Source organism: Rousettus aegyptiacus, unplaced genomic scaffold (assembly GCF_014176215.1).
Source record: "Rousettus aegyptiacus isolate mRouAeg1 unplaced genomic scaffold, mRouAeg1.p scaffold_m13_p_15, whole genome shotgun sequence".
In the NCBI taxonomy this organism is placed as follows: Eukaryota; Metazoa; Chordata; class Mammalia; order Chiroptera; family Pteropodidae; genus Rousettus; species Rousettus aegyptiacus.
This window is the reverse complement of record NW_023416290.1, coordinates 59,963,025-59,976,867: the sequence shown is the minus strand read 5'-3', so window position 1 is coordinate 59,976,867 and position 13,843 is coordinate 59,963,025. Positions and strand designations below refer to the sequence as shown.

General features: G+C 65.0%; 1 protein-coding gene across 7 annotated transcripts; it reads left to right on the top strand.

The window, feature by feature from the left end:
• The first annotated feature begins 27 nt into the window (after positions 1–27).
• EEF1D (eukaryotic translation elongation factor 1 delta) lies at positions 28–13,841 on the top strand. 7 transcript variants are annotated; one of them, XM_016139237.2, is made up of 8 exons: positions 28–184; positions 9,111–9,234; positions 9,587–9,658; positions 12,629–12,728; positions 12,808–12,908; positions 13,034–13,252; positions 13,445–13,639; positions 13,743–13,841. In XM_016139237.2, exons 2-8 carry the CDS (start codon positions 9,118–9,120, stop codon positions 13,779–13,781), a joined length of 843 nt encoding a protein of 280 aa, XP_015994723.1. In that variant the 5' UTR covers positions 28–184; positions 9,111–9,117; the 3' UTR covers positions 13,782–13,841. The 7 variants fall into 7 exon arrangements, with proteins under 7 accessions (XP_015994723.1, XP_036089034.1, XP_036089035.1 ...); XM_016139238.2 differs by having other exon boundaries at positions 45–184; positions 9,114–9,234; positions 13,743–13,840; XM_016139234.2 differs by lacking the exon at positions 28–184 and adding an exon at positions 1,453–1,560 and having other exon boundaries at positions 13,743–13,840.
• The last annotated feature ends 2 nt before the right edge of the window (positions 13,842–13,843 follow it).

The following is a 13,843-nucleotide window of genomic DNA, read 5'->3' as shown; positions in this document are numbered from 1 at the left end:
CGCGCGGGGAGCTCCGGGCGGCGGGGCGGGACGTGCGCGGGAGCCGCTCCCCCTGCGCCCCGGCCGGCGGCGCATGGTAGGGCCCGCTGCTTCATTTCCCGTGCGCGGCCCGGGCGGCCCTCCCTTTCCTCAGGCGTCCCGCGCCGTCGAGTCCTCCGCTGGTCGCCGCGTCCTTGGCTGGAGTGTGAGTACCGCGGCCCGCGCCGAAGGAGCCGCACGAGCCCCGGAGGCCGCACGGGCCGGCGGGCGGGCGGCCCGGCGGCGCCAGCGGCTCCGCGCCGTCAGGGACCGAGGCGCAAGTGCCGTCGGCGTGTCGGCTTAGGGGCGGGGGCCGAGTGTGGCTCCTGGGACGAGCGCGGAGGGGCGGGGCCCGCAGGCCACGTGGCCGGCCCAGCCCGGTGGCGGCGCGGGGCTGCCGGGCGCCGCGTTTTCCTGCGTCCGTGGGTGACAGGAGTATCTGCCCCGCTGTGTGGCCCAGGCCTATGGATTGTCCTTTGTCCAGCACGCGTATTTATTAAGCACCTACTGCATTCTGGTCCTGGACCTAAGGGACAGCGCGTGTCCAACCCTAATGGAACCTTGATGGCTCTTGAATGCGGGAAGGAATGAGGATGTGACTGCTGAGTGACTGTAACACAGGCTTCTCTGAAAGTGGCCAGTCGTCTTGCCTTGGATAAGGTGTCCGGGCAGGCGGCGACGTTGAAACCAGTCTTTGAAGGCGAGGATGATGCCTTCCTGAAAAAACGGCACTTTGAAAGGAGGGAAAGTCTGGTGCTGGAGCCAAGGGGTGGAGTAGGGCGCAGGCCCCACGGAGGCTGCAAGTCAGGGTTTCCAGAATGAAGGGCCACCCGGGCGCGAGAGAACTGTAGGGGTGGCCCCTGCCGGCCTGGGTGTCTCTTAAATTGACCCTGGCACAGAACTCTAGAGTGGGCCTGGCCTGGGGCCGGGAAGGACGTGTCTTTACCTTACACTACCACAGGAGTAGCTGTGATGCCCTGGGCACCCCAAGTCAGTAGATGGGCTGGCTCAAAATGCATTTTGGTCATTCCCGTGCCCAGCCCTGTGGACAGAGTGTCCCCTGAGAAAAGCGCCTTCTCATGGACCACCTGGCACAAGCTCAGAGTATGTTCCCTGCGTCACTTCTGCAGGGCAGTGTTCTGGCCCCGTGCCAGCCCCGGGGTGCCCTCCAGGCCAGGTCTCCATTTCTTCACCTTGCGGTGGGGCTGCGGTGGGGTTCATGGGAGCCTGGGCAGGGCGAGCACTCGACCACCAGTCCCTTCTCATCCTCGTTGGGCCCCGACAGCTGCCCCTGGCGAATCCAGTTGGGGACTAGCCACCTGGGCTCTGCTTCTGGGAAGCTGGGTAAGGCCGCAGGGTTCAGCATGGAGCAAATGTGCTTGATGGGTGTTTTTGTGAGTGGTTTCTTGAAGGTCGGGTGTTTTTTTTTTAAAGATTACCAAAAAGAATGCCTCCAACATGTCATATACTAGTGTCAGCTTTTCGGGGACCGCAAGCGGGAAGTGCTGGCTTGAGCATTTGTCGAGCCCTGGCCCTGTGCAGGTAATTTTAAGACGACATGTATGTGTGTGTCGGAAGTGGGTGGCCGCGTGACACTGACGTGCAGCACAGGCAGCAGAGGGAGCCGGGTCCCCGGCTCCTCGAGGCCTGGAGATGCCCGCGCTAGGTGTGTGCGTGGGCGGTGGGGAATTGCGCGGGGTACCGGAGTCACCCCGGGGGAGCATGCAGGGGCTGGGACAGAGGTAGAACTGAGAGGCTGTGGTATGAGGCAGGAACTGGGTTGCCACTGGCTGGGCCTGGCATGGGTGCAGGTCCCCCTTCCTGCCAGTGGGACAGGCTGGTGTCTGAGTGGGGTGAGCTATCCCGGAGTCAGGCCGGAAAGCCTCTGAGTAGGATTTGGGGCTGCAGAGCCCCTCCAGGGAAGGCAGAGGGCACTCAACCCCCCTGGTCTGCAGCTCCCTGCGTGGCTGTTCTCGTGGACCAGGACGTTTCTGTTGCTCACTGCTGGTGACGCTGCAGGTACAGAAGGCTCTGCTGTGCAGCACGGGGCCAGGCCACGCCAGCAACGGCAGAGGAAGTGGCGCGGGGGGCAGAGCCCGGCCCCGCACACACCTCACGCCTGCTCGCTGCGCTCTCGCGTCCCGTGAGGGCATTTCTTGAGCTCTGGGTGTCCAATCTGGGAGCTCCTCTCTGCAACTGCCGTGGGGCGATGTGGGTAAAGGGCCCCCTGAGGCGGTGTCCGGAGGATGCGAAGGCATCTTGGAGGGCAGACCCAGGCTCGAAGCTGACCCTTCCCAGAACCCTCCGTTTGCCCAGTGTCACAGGCCCTGACACCTTGGTGTGCACAGCTCTGCCAGGTCGCATCCTCACCTTCGTTCAGGGCCCTCTAGCCAGGAGCGTCACGGGCGGGAGCGGCTGCCAGCTTCTCTGTGCTGGCACCACAAGAACTGCCCTCCCGGCTCAGCAGAGGCCGAGAAGCCTGCAGCCCACAGCGCCTGCACATGGCTTGGTGCGCCGGGTTCTGGGCTGAGCGTGTGGCAGAGGGAGGGTCACATCTAACCAGGACCATCTTAGCGTCATTGCCTTCCTGGTGGCCAGGCGGAGCGTGGTCCCCTTGGGGCCTCCCAAACTGGGGGCCCCCGAGAACCCAAGGCAGCTCGGCAGGGCAGTGCCCTGAGGGGAGCGGTCTCGCTGAGCCTGGTGGGTGAGGCCAGGCTGTGGTGGGGGCAGCCCAGCTCTTCACCGTGCAGGTGAGCAGGACCCCCGAGGCCACCCCCTCCCGGTCCTTGGCCAAGTTTCCTCCCCGTGCTCCGAGCTGTGACTGCTGCCACCGGAAGGGACTGGGTGTTGAGGGTCCCTGCTGGAGAGCACAAGCTGGTGTGTTCATGTCTGCCAGGGTAGGGCTTCTCTCCCGCTCGCCTTCCTGCCAGGAGACACGGGCTCGGGCAAGTGCTCGGGGAACGCAGGGACGAGGGAGTCGAGGAGGTAGAAATGGGCTCTGTGTCGGAGCCGCTGGGGGCTGTCCACTGTCCCTGGAGACCTAGCAGCAGGGCAGGGGCAGCCGGTAGCGTCCCCGTGGGCGCTGCTGGCCTGTCTCAACATCAGCTTCGTGCCCAGTTGGTGCTCTGCTGCCCTCAGCTGTGGCCAGTCCCCCCTGGTGACACTCCGCGGTGGGAGTGGCTCATTGCTGTGTCCCCGGAGAGCCCTTCCCCCCAGAGCCAGGCCCACACCCCCTCTGGGTACTGTGCCTCCCACGAAGCCTTCGCGGTGGGTGTTGCTCCTGCAGGGAGCCACCTGGGACCTCCTGCATGCTCCCGGGGCCAGCTGCCTCCCCTTGGTACCAGTTCGTCTGCCCCTCAGGGCACCTTGGGCATCCCTGTCCATCAGTGACTTGGCGTCAGGGACCTGGGTGGCCGAGCTCCCGTTGGAGAAGGGGGGCAGATGTTTTGGACTCCAGTTACTGAGCAGCTGAGGGGGCCGCAGGGCAGGGTCTTGTCACCTGTGCTCAGCAGGCCTGCCTGGAGCTGGCAGAGTCTGCATGTGGCCTCCTCACCTGGGCTGTCACCTCTTGTGGATTTGGGGTGTGGCACCGAGTGTCCGGGGCCCGTTTTTCCCTGGCCTCTTACACACACCAAGAAGACTTTGCCGCTCAGAGCCCTTTGGCGGCACTGTGTCCCAGCGTGGGCACCAGGGCTGGGTGGACGCCGAGACCCCTGGAGTGGTCCTCGTCGTCTTGCACCTTGTCCGGCAGCCTGGACCCAGTGGCAACGCAGGGGGCATCACTGGGTGGGGATCCCCTCCACACCTCCGGGCGGACCGTGGGGGAACTCGGGGTTCCGGCTCACCTGTCCCCGGTTGCCTTGGCGTGAGCGAGGAGCAGGTGGGCAGGGTGTTCAGGTCATGCCTCCCAGGGCCTGCCGGGCTCAGCTCACGGGAACCCTGGGGACTGCCTGGGCGCGGACTCGGCTGCCTCCTGGGATTTGGGTGGCGGGTCTCTCTGGCGCTCACCGTCTCCTCCACCAAACGCGCCTGCACGCCTCACCAAGCAGCTTCGGAAGGGCCCTCCAGCCTGCTCGGGCCGCCCTGTCTGACTGCCTCTAACCTTGCTGCTTTCTCTTCATGCTGTCCTAGGAGGTCAGAGCGGAAGTAAGTACCACCTGCCCTGTGCACCTTTCACCTGAGCTAGGGGACCCCTGGTGCAGCCGTCACTGCAGCTGGGCTCGCTTTCTCACCCGAGCAGCAGGAGCTGGACCTGCCGCTGTTCCGGCTCTGGCCCCGTGGCCCGTTGGGTGGGGTGGGCGCAGGCGCCGGCCATGGAGCTACGGCGCAGCAGGCCCTTGCCTTGTTCACGGGCCTCCTAAGCACTGGCTCTCCCTCCCCTGAACTGTAGTCCCCAGAGCTCTGAGCAGAGCCTGGTCTATGTTAGAGCCAAGAAGCATTTAGGCCAATAGGGTCCGGCAGGGCTTGGGCACTGGGGGGCCAGCCTCTGGGCAGGGCCGAAGGGGCCTGGCGTTAGGTCAGAGGGCACACAAGCCCCGCCTGGTCAGCCTGCCGCCCCCTCAGAAACAGTGGGTGATGTCACAATGCCCTGCCTCCTGGGCACACGCTCCCACCGCCAGCATTGCCTCTGTCGTCAGCCCGGCCTTGGTGAGTGCTGCTGCCAGCCTGGGCAGGAAGGCGCTGGGGTGGCTCCGGCTCCTCGCCGGTGGTGTGTGCCATTAGAGGCCCCCCACACGCCCTTCGAGTACAGGGGCAGTCTCCCCAAGTGCTAGGCTGCTGTGGGACTTCACCCACGCGGCCCTTGGGGTAACGAGTCGGGTTTCGGATTCATTTGGGGTGTTAGGAGAGACTTCCATCCCCAGGGGAGTGGGGTTGAAGATTGCCTTCCCTCTGGAGACACCTCTCCTGGGAACGAGGGCCCAGCAGGTAGATAGGTTTCTGCAGGCTGGTGGGTCTCCCTTGCTTAGGCTCTGCCATGATCCATAGAGGTGGGATCACGGGGGTGTCCCGAGGGAAAGCCGCTCAGCCCCCGGCAGGTTAGCATCTGGTGCTGGTAAGTTGGCAGGATGCTTCTGCATTGGGGAGCAGGCCCTGAAGTCGGGTCTGTGGCTGGGAAGGAACCCCCATGCCAGTCACAGCCACTCCCCTAGAAAGGCCTGCCGAGGGTGAGCTCAGGGACCCTAGGCGCATCTGAGCAGACTGGCCCCGACTCCGGCTGTCGTCGAGTGGGGGCCAGCCTTTCCACAGCACCATGCCCGGGAGCAAGGCGGGGGCCCCTGTGCCAGCAGCAGGATCAGGGTGTGGCAGGGGGTGAGGCCATCGCTGTCAGGCCAGCAGCCCTTGGAGCAGACGACTCAGGTCACCTCCAGCGAGGAAGCTGAGGCTTATCCACCAGCCATAGGTAGCAGGTGGGGCACAGAGCCACCCACCTGCCTCCCGTTGTTCAGATGATGGCGCCCCTTACACCAAATGGTGCCGAAGCAAGGGGCGGGGTCCCAGCATCCTGGGGCTCGGAGGTTCCGGGGACCCCATTAGTTTAGTGCACCCAAAGGTGTGAGCTGACCTCCTCCTGGTCAGAGATGCATGCAGCTGACCAGGGAGCTTGGTTCTTAGTGCCTGAGCCACTAGGCTCGTCTGCACGCGGTCACCAGCATCCTCCCTGGTGTCTCCCCTGTGTGGCCTTGGGCTGGGCCCTCCGCCCTTGGCTCCGAGCTCCCACCAGGAGGCTTTCCCATTTCTAAGACCCCAGGCGGCAGCTCCTGGGACGTGTGGTACACTGGCTGGTGGTGTGGGTGACCCAGGCAGGGCGCACCATGATGGGTCATCCCTAGAGACAGTGCTTTCTGTAAAACCCATGCCTCGGGCCAGGTGGCTGGACTTAGCAAACCACAGGATATCCAGTCAGAGGTTTGGCTGAGCAGCGAGTAACTGCAGTTAGTGTAAGGGAGCCTCAGGTAGCCCCGGGAAGTACTTTCTCTAGAGGCTGTTGGTTGGTCTGAAAGTCATGTTAACTGAGTGCATTCTCTGTCAGACCTGGCGACCCTGCCTGGAATGTCTGGCAGAAGTTTCTGGCCAAAGAGGTTTGGAGATAGTGTTCTCCAGACCCCTTTGCAGAGTGTGGTGCCTATGGAGCTGGCAGAGACAGTCCTGAGTTAACAGAATACGCGCGTTTGTGCCCCGACGCCCGTGTGTTATTTTCCTCCTTACTGAGCGCCCGTGGATTTGACTTGGGCCCTTGCACGTTGCTCGATGGTGCCCCCATTGGGAAGCGTCCTCAGGCCCCTCCCGCGCCACTGGTCAGGCCGCAGAGGGAGGGGCGGGCCGCTGGCCCCGCGGGCTCACTGCGTTCAATCGCCTTCTTGTGCTTGCTTTTAACGCTGCGCGGAAGATGAGGAGTGGGAAGGCCTGCGCCCTGGAGACCGCCTGGGAGGACGAGCGGAAGCATGGGGGTGCCGAGCGCCAGGCCACGCGAGCCGCCGCCGCCCTGCAGCTCCTGGCCGAGGCCCCGGCCGTGAACGGGCCCGGTCAGGAGGACACCGAGGAGGCCGAGGCCCCCGAGAGCTGCACGGGCCACCCCGGGAAGAGCCACAGCGGGAGGCGGCCCCTGCAGAAGAGGAAGCGCTCCCCGAAGAGCGGGCTTGGCCAGGCGGACCTGGCCCTCGTGGGCCTTTCAGCTGACCACGTCTGGCTGGACAAGCCACTTTTCGACCAGGCCGAGAGCTCATATCGCCAGAGGCTGGCAGACATGGCTGCTCAGGCCACCCGGCCACCTGCTCTTGGCCCCAGGTGTCCCTGTACCCACGGAAGCCAAATGGCTTGCCACCATATCACCTGGGGCGTCTGGGTCAACAAATCTGCCTTCGACCAGGCTGAGCGCGCATTCGTGGAGTGGTCTCAGGCTCTGCTGTTGGCTGCAGAGGGGAGCAACAGGCAGGGGGCTCCCGACACTGGCCAGCGGGCACCTGCCCCTGACCTGGCCCTCACCCTCCAGCCCAGCACACCAGCCAATGGCCAGCCCCCGCTGGGCAGCCTTCAGGCGCTGGTGCGGGAGGTGTGGCTGGAGAAGCCCCGGTACGACGCTGCGGAGAGGGGCTTCTACGAGGCCCTGTTCGACGGCCACCCCCCCGGGAAGGTGCGCCTGCAGGAGCGGGCCAGCCAGGCCGAGGGTGCCCGGCGGGGCCGCAGAGATCGGCGGGGCCGCGCCGCTGTAGGAAGCAAGCGGGCCGGGCCTCGGCGGGTCGATGGGGAGGTCCCCCCAGCCCTGCCCTACTGGTACTTCCTGCACAAGGATGCTGAGGCCCCTTGGCTCAGCAAGCCCGCCTACGACAGTGCGGAGTGCCGCCACCATGCTGCCGAGGCCCTGCGCATGGCCTGGCGCCTCGAAGCCGCGTCTCTGGCTCAGCGACCCGGTGTCCGTTCTGGCCCATCTATGTCCAGCCTGAGACCCAAGTAGGAGAAACACGCGGGGCAGGTGCCCGGGCTGGGGCCCCCTGTGTTCCCCTTCCTGCCCCCGCCCCAGCAGGGCTGTTCCCAAGACGCCTGGACCCGGCCGAGTTGGTTACAGGAGCGGGTTGGGCAGTGCAGCCTCCAGGGTCACCCCTCGGGGCGCCCCCGGTTCTGGGCCGTTGGTGGGGGGAAGGGTCGGCACAGGGCTGAGTCTGCCCCAGGCGGGGTTTCCTCGGCCAGGCAGCTCCTGTGTTGCTGGCCCCAAGCCCCAGTGGGGCAGGACCTGGGGCCAGCGCGCCCCTGCCTGACCCCTGCTTGTCCACCCCGCCTCCCTCGCCACCTGCAGTCCCCTCTGAGGTAAGGTGGATGTGTCGGGCATGCCAGCCAGCACGTGGCCAGTCAGGTGGCCTGCGTCTGAAGAACATCTGCTGGGGGAGGCACACTTGCTCTGCACCTGGGGACCCAGGGGCCTTGCCCCAGGATGGTTCCAGGCAGCACCAGCAGTGGTCTTTGGAGGCCAGGGGGTAGGGCGGGCCAAGGAAGGGGTTCCCAGCTAGCGGGGCCCAGGCAGGTGGGCAGAGAGGATTGCACCCTAGGGAAAACGGGAAGCACAGCACGGGTAGGGGGTTGGAAGGCTGCGGTACAGGTGGCTGGGCCTCAGGCTGAGCCAGTGGGGATTTAAGGCCTGGGCCCGGATCCCGCGGGAGCCTCGGCTGCCACCTGTGGAGTGATCCACGGGTTTGGCAGTGAGGGGTCGGCATGGGGCCCTGCCGTGGGCGGAGCGTCCCTGCCGGGCAGTGGGAGGTGGTGGAGAGGTCTGGCTCCTCGTGGGGGTAGGGGTGGAAGAGACTCACTGGACCCACCCCCTGTCACTAAGGGGACACTTGGTGAGGTCCATTGGTGGCCTGGGCCCGTTTCTGTCCAGCTCGGTGAGGAACAGGAGAGGCTCTATGGGCCCCGGTCTGTGCTGCCCTCTCCGTCTGCCAGGGCACCGATTTGCAAAAACCGGGTTGGGTGTGGCTCTCGGGTCATGGTTTGCTTGCCCAGGGCCTAGAGCAGCAGTTCCCCAACTTCTGGGCTTGGGGGACCCCAAGGAGCTTGTATCATAGCTATCCATTTTTACCGCATTAGCGATTAAATGCTAAAAGCATTTGTTGAAAAGTAACACTGAGCTTATTACACGTTAATATTGATAACACATTTTTATGACAGTTTTCCTGTAAGAGACCTTCAGGGGGTGAGTGGCCTTGTTCTGCATGTTGGGAGTCTAGGGTGTGCTTGGTAGGAAGCAGTGGGCTCTCACCCCTGCTTCTATGTGCAGACCGTGGGCGTGTGTTGTCCGGCATAAATCCAGCCTCGCACAGGTGTGCGCTTGGGAAAGGGAGGACTTTGGGGACCCCCAGAGGTTCCTGGCCACACTTTGAGGGCCGCTGGTCTTGGGGACAGGCCGTGTGGGGTGGGAACAGCGAGTGGTGTAGGCGGGTGCTTACAAGCTCCGTGCCTGGCCGGGAGCCGCCCGTGCTCTGCCCTGGAGCCCTCGTCACCCGCCCGAGGACTGGGAGAGCCTGCCTGCCCCCTTGGCGTCTGGGCTGTTGGAAGCGGCGCTGGTGCAGTCCAGGCCACCTCAACCTCTCCTTCCCCTCCAGCAGGAAGATGGCTACAAACTTCCTGGTGCATGAGAAGATCTGGTTCGACAAGTTCAAGTATGACGATGCAGAAAGGAAGTTCTACGAGCAGATGAACGGGCCTGCAGCTGGCTCCTCACGCCAGGTAGGGGCTGTGCCCCCGGCCTCGGGCCGTGTTGGCACCAGGACAGGCACGTCCCACCCAGGGGCTCTGCTCCAGGTGCTGGCGGCTGGGTCTTTGGCGGGGTGGCCCTGGCTGGCTCCTGGGGTGCTGGCTCTGCTCCTGCCCCGGTGAGGGACAGCACGCCCACTCCGTCTCCCTGGCCTGGGCTGGGCCTGGCGTCTCGGCCGCAGGACTCCGGCACCTCGCACTCCCTGAGCTTCCGCTCTGCGCACCACTCTCTCCACATGAGGGTTCCTTTTTTTTTTTTTATTATTTTGGAAATTAAATTTTTTTAATGAAAGAAAAGACTGGTTCTTTCTGCACTTGTCTGCAGGAGAACGGCGCCAGCGTGATCCTCCGCGACATTGCGAGAGCTAGAGAGAACATCCAGAAATCCCTGGCCGGAGTGAGTACCGCGGCCGGGGACCCGCGGCTTGCACTGGCGCCGCCCCCACGCCGAGCAGTGCGGCGTTTTGCCCTTGGAGCAGAGTCAGGGCGAGGTGTGCGGTGCTGTGTTCCTGCCAGGACACAGACCTGGGCCCAGGCCACCACAGGAGACCCCTGCTCACCCTTGCCATGCCTCTCGCTCGCTCGCTGGTGCTCACTGGGCCTCCCTCCTGCCCCGGCTGCTGCAGGGCGCACGCCTGCTGGCCGTTCCTTCCTGCTTGCTCCCCGCTGAGGAGCCACGGAGGCTGGCGTCCGCCGCACGCCCACCTCCCTCTCAGGCCTCCACCTCCCCGGACAGATGGTGGGTTCACAGGGTGTCGAGTTCGAATCAGGGAATTGGCCCAGCTCGGCTGCCAGGCCCCACACGGGGTCAGTCCAGGACAGGACCGTGTCCAGCTCAGTCTCCGCCTGGCAGGGGGTTGTGTCCTTGGGAGGTAGCAGACCTGCGCTCCACCTTCCCGGCCATAGGAGCCAGGAGTTCATTCTCCCTCCGGGACATAGGGTGTCCTGCCCCGCTGGCTGTGTCGGCACAGCTGTGTTCCTTCTGGAGACCCCAGGGGACAGTTCATTTCCTTGCTTTCTCTAACTCCGAGAAGCTGTCCACTCTCCTTGGCCTGCGGCTTCTGGCCAGCAGTGTCAGGGCTCTGACGTCTGCTTCTGTGACGCGTCCTCCTCTCTGCGCTTCTCACACGGGGACCCTTGTGGTGCCTGGGCCTGCCCGGGTAATCCAGGGTCCTCTCCCATCCCCTCAGCTCCGTGGGAGAGCGCTTTCTGCCTGCACAGCTGGTCCAGGTGTCCCCCAGGAAGCCGTGCCACTGCCGTCTGCCCCGCCGTGTGCTTGGCCTCTCCTTGCTCCTCCCTCTTGGCCTCCACCCGCAGACACGGGACCTGCTGGCACAGGGTCTTCATGGCCAGGGTTCAGCAGCTCGAGCTGCATGTTCTTCTAAGACCGTCACCCATAGGAGTCGGCTGCTGGGTCCTGGTCTCTGGGGACAGCTGTGGTGTGCTGCTGGGGCTTGGGGACAGTGGGCTTGGGCAGCCGCAACAAAGTACCACAGGCCACGCAGCTTCAACAACAGACATTCGTTCTCACGGTCTGAGTGCGGCCGGGTGGGGCCGGCCCCTGCAGGCGGCCGTTGTCCTGCCGCAGCTCTGTGTCGTCTTCCCTCCGTCTGCTGTGTGCGCACCCGGCGTTGGGTTGGGACCACCCTAGTGGCTTCATAACTGGATCACCACTGTAACGACTGCGCCTCCACATACATTTCTGTTTGGGGTGCCGGCGAGGCTTCCACGTGGATGACAGAGGAGCACCATTCATTCAGCTGCTGCCAGGGACCCGGGGAGGATGGTGCTGACCCAGCCCCAGGCTTGGGTTCGGGTGGGGCGCTCAGCAGACACTGGGACCTCAGAACCCAGAGGTCCCTGGGAACCAAGCCTGGTGCCAGGCACAGAGTGGGGGTGGGGATGGTGGGTCCCAGGCTCAAAGCCTGGGTGCACGGCACTGCCCTGAAGCCACACGGTGGCTGCCTTCAGCTTGCCGACGTGGGCTGAGACTGGACCTGTGACTGGACCGGGTGGCCTGGGCCCACCTCTCTGAGGCTTGGGCCCTGGGCTCCCTGCGCCTGCCTTGGACTGAGTTGGGTGGGATGGATGGGCAGCCCCCAGGGCACTGGCTTCCTAGAGAGATCAGGTGGCTCTGCCTCATGCCAGGCAGTAGGCACAGAAGGGCAGAGGTTTGAGCTGCCAGCAGGACTTGGCTCACTTGTCCCCTGGGGCAGGAGTCCGCCGGCCAGGCCGGGCCGGGCCAGCTGCAGCGGGAGGATCTGGCCTTCACCTCTCAGTGGGAGTGGCCCTGAGAGCCAAGTGCTGTGGGAGGTGGGCTGGGGGTGCCATGCGCTGTGACGCTGGTGACGGTGGCCAAGGGGGACCCTCTGGAGAGGGTGGGTCCAGCACAGCTCTGTGAGCTGTAGGTGGCAGTGTGGCCTTTGCTGACTAGAGCTAGCGCCTGGGTGAGCGGAGGAGAGGCGCGTGAGCAGAGCACGTCCTGTTCCCAGCAGCTGCCCTGTGCTCCTTCCCCTGCCACAGACACGGGCCCTGAGCAGTAAGCTGGGACGGGGGGTCACAGGAGACAGCGTCAGCCTGGCACTGCCCGGTGGCCTGTGACAGAACCGGGCACCTGGCAGCATGTCCATGGCCTGGGGTGTGCAGAGCAGCGGGGGAGGCCACATGGCTTGTCCTGTGGCTGCTTGGCAGGTGGGCCTCAAGCCCAAGGCCTTTATTGTGATTGGACACTGGAGAGGGACAGTGGCCATCAGCAATAGGCCATGTGCACTCTGTCCTTAGAGCTGTCCCATTGGGGTGCGGCTCGGCTGAGTGACCCCATGCGTGCATGTCCATCCCTGGGTAGGATGCCGGCTTGAGCTGTGGTGCCTTGTGGGTGAGCTCCAGGCAGCACTGTGCGGGTCAGGTGACAGGCCAGGCTTGGTTTCCTGCGTCCCCCAGAGTCCTCAGGGAAAGGCCTGGCGAACTGGACGGTGCGTGCGTGGCCCGGGGTGGCTGCAGGGTGGCTGCCCTCTGCACCGGCATGATCCTTTCTCCTGCCCCCACCGGCCCCTCAGCTTCTCCCCCTGTCCTGGGACTGAGTCCTCTGCTGCTGGCCGCTCTACCGGGCAGTGGTGGCCATTGCTCTGAGCTCCTACAGCCTCCGTGCCTGCCCTGGGCTCTGCTTTCTGCTTTCCTCAATGTCACTGTGCCACGGCCTCATGTTCACGGGGCTCCTCTCCTGGGTGGAGGATGGCAGGTAGACCCGGCAGGCTGACAGGAGCTGCTGTCTGCCATCTCCCAAACTTCCCTCCCAGCTCAGGGCTGTGAATGGGGGCCCTAGGAGCAGGCAGGGGCGCTGAGCTCCCACCCTCCCCCTGCCTTGCAGAGCTCAGGCTCCGGAGCCTCCAGCGGGCCTGGCGGAGACCACAGCGAGCTCGTCACCCGGATCGCAAGCCTGGAGGTGGAGAACCAGAGCCTGCGAGGCGGTGAGCCCCTGGCCCTAGCCCTGGCGGCGGGTCCCAGCCCGGCCCTGCTGTCTGACCGGCGTCTCCTTTGCCTCCACAGTGGTGCAGGATCTGCAGCGGGCCGTCTCCAAGCTGGAGGCTCGGCTGAGCGTGCTGGAGAGGAGCTCACCCGCCCACCGGGCTGCAGCCCCGCAGACCCAGGTGAGTGCATACCTCCCCTGGCCCGGTCCTGCGGGGCAGTGGCGAGAGCCAGCCACCTGGGCCCCATGTCCTCCAGGCTCACCACCCAGGGTGCGTGGGTCTCAGCCTCCCCTCCCCTCCGGCAGCACGTGTCTCCCATGCGCCAAGTGGAGCCCCCCAACAAGAAACCGGCCACTGCTGCGGAGGATGATGAGGACGACGACATCGACCTGTTTGGCAGCGACGAGGAGGACGACAAGGAGGCTGCCCGGCTGCGGGAGGAGAGGCTGCGGCAGTACGCGGAGAAGAAGGCCAAGAAGCCTGCGCTGGTGGCCAAGTCTTCCATCCTCCTGGATGTCAAGCCCGTGAGTGGCCTGCCTCTGACCCCCCCCCCCCCCGGGGTCCTGGTGGGGCTGAGCTGAGCTCGGAACCGTGGGCCAAGAGGAGAAAGCGGGCAGCAGGGCAGGAGCATGTTCGGGCTGCTTAGGGCCCAGTAAGCACTGCACGCTCTGCTCTGCTGGGCTCCTGACCCCAGCCTGCCCCTCCCTTACTCCTAGTGGGACGACGAGACGGACATGGCCCAGCTGGAGGCCTGCGTGCGCTCCGTCCAGCTGGACGGGCTGACCTGGGGGGGCTCCAAGCTGGTGCCCGTGGGTTACGGCATCCGCAAGCTACAGATCCAGTGTGTGGTGGAGGATGACAAGGTGGGGACCGACATGCTGGAGGAAGAGATCACCAAGTTCGAGGAGCATGTGAGTGGGCAGGCCCGCGTGAGGGAGCAGGGCCGCGGGGGGCAGGCGCTGGCGGGCCTCGGGGAAGCACCTGTGTGACCGCCGTGCGCCCTCCTCTCCGCAGGTGCAGAGCGTTGACATAGCTGCCTTCAACAAGATCTGAGCCCTGGCACTGGGCCTGGGTGGCGAGACCCTGCAGCCATTAAAGACTTGAGATTCTGGCTT

What these genes read in the sequence shown, in the direction of transcription:
- EEF1D (XM_016139239.2), top strand. Translation starts at nt 6,407, where the DNA reads ATGAGGAGTGGGAAGGCCTGCGCCCTGGAGACCGCCTGGGAGGACGAG. An exon ending in GAACCAGAGCCTGCGAGGCG is followed by an intron (nt 12,729 to 12,807) that starts GTGAGCCCCTGG and finishes TTGCCTCCACAG; the next exon opens with TGGTGCAGGATCTGCAGCGG. An exon ending in TCCTCCTGGATGTCAAGCCC is followed by an intron (nt 13,253 to 13,444) that starts GTGAGTGGCCTG and finishes CCTTACTCCTAG; the next exon opens with TGGGACGACGAGACGGACAT.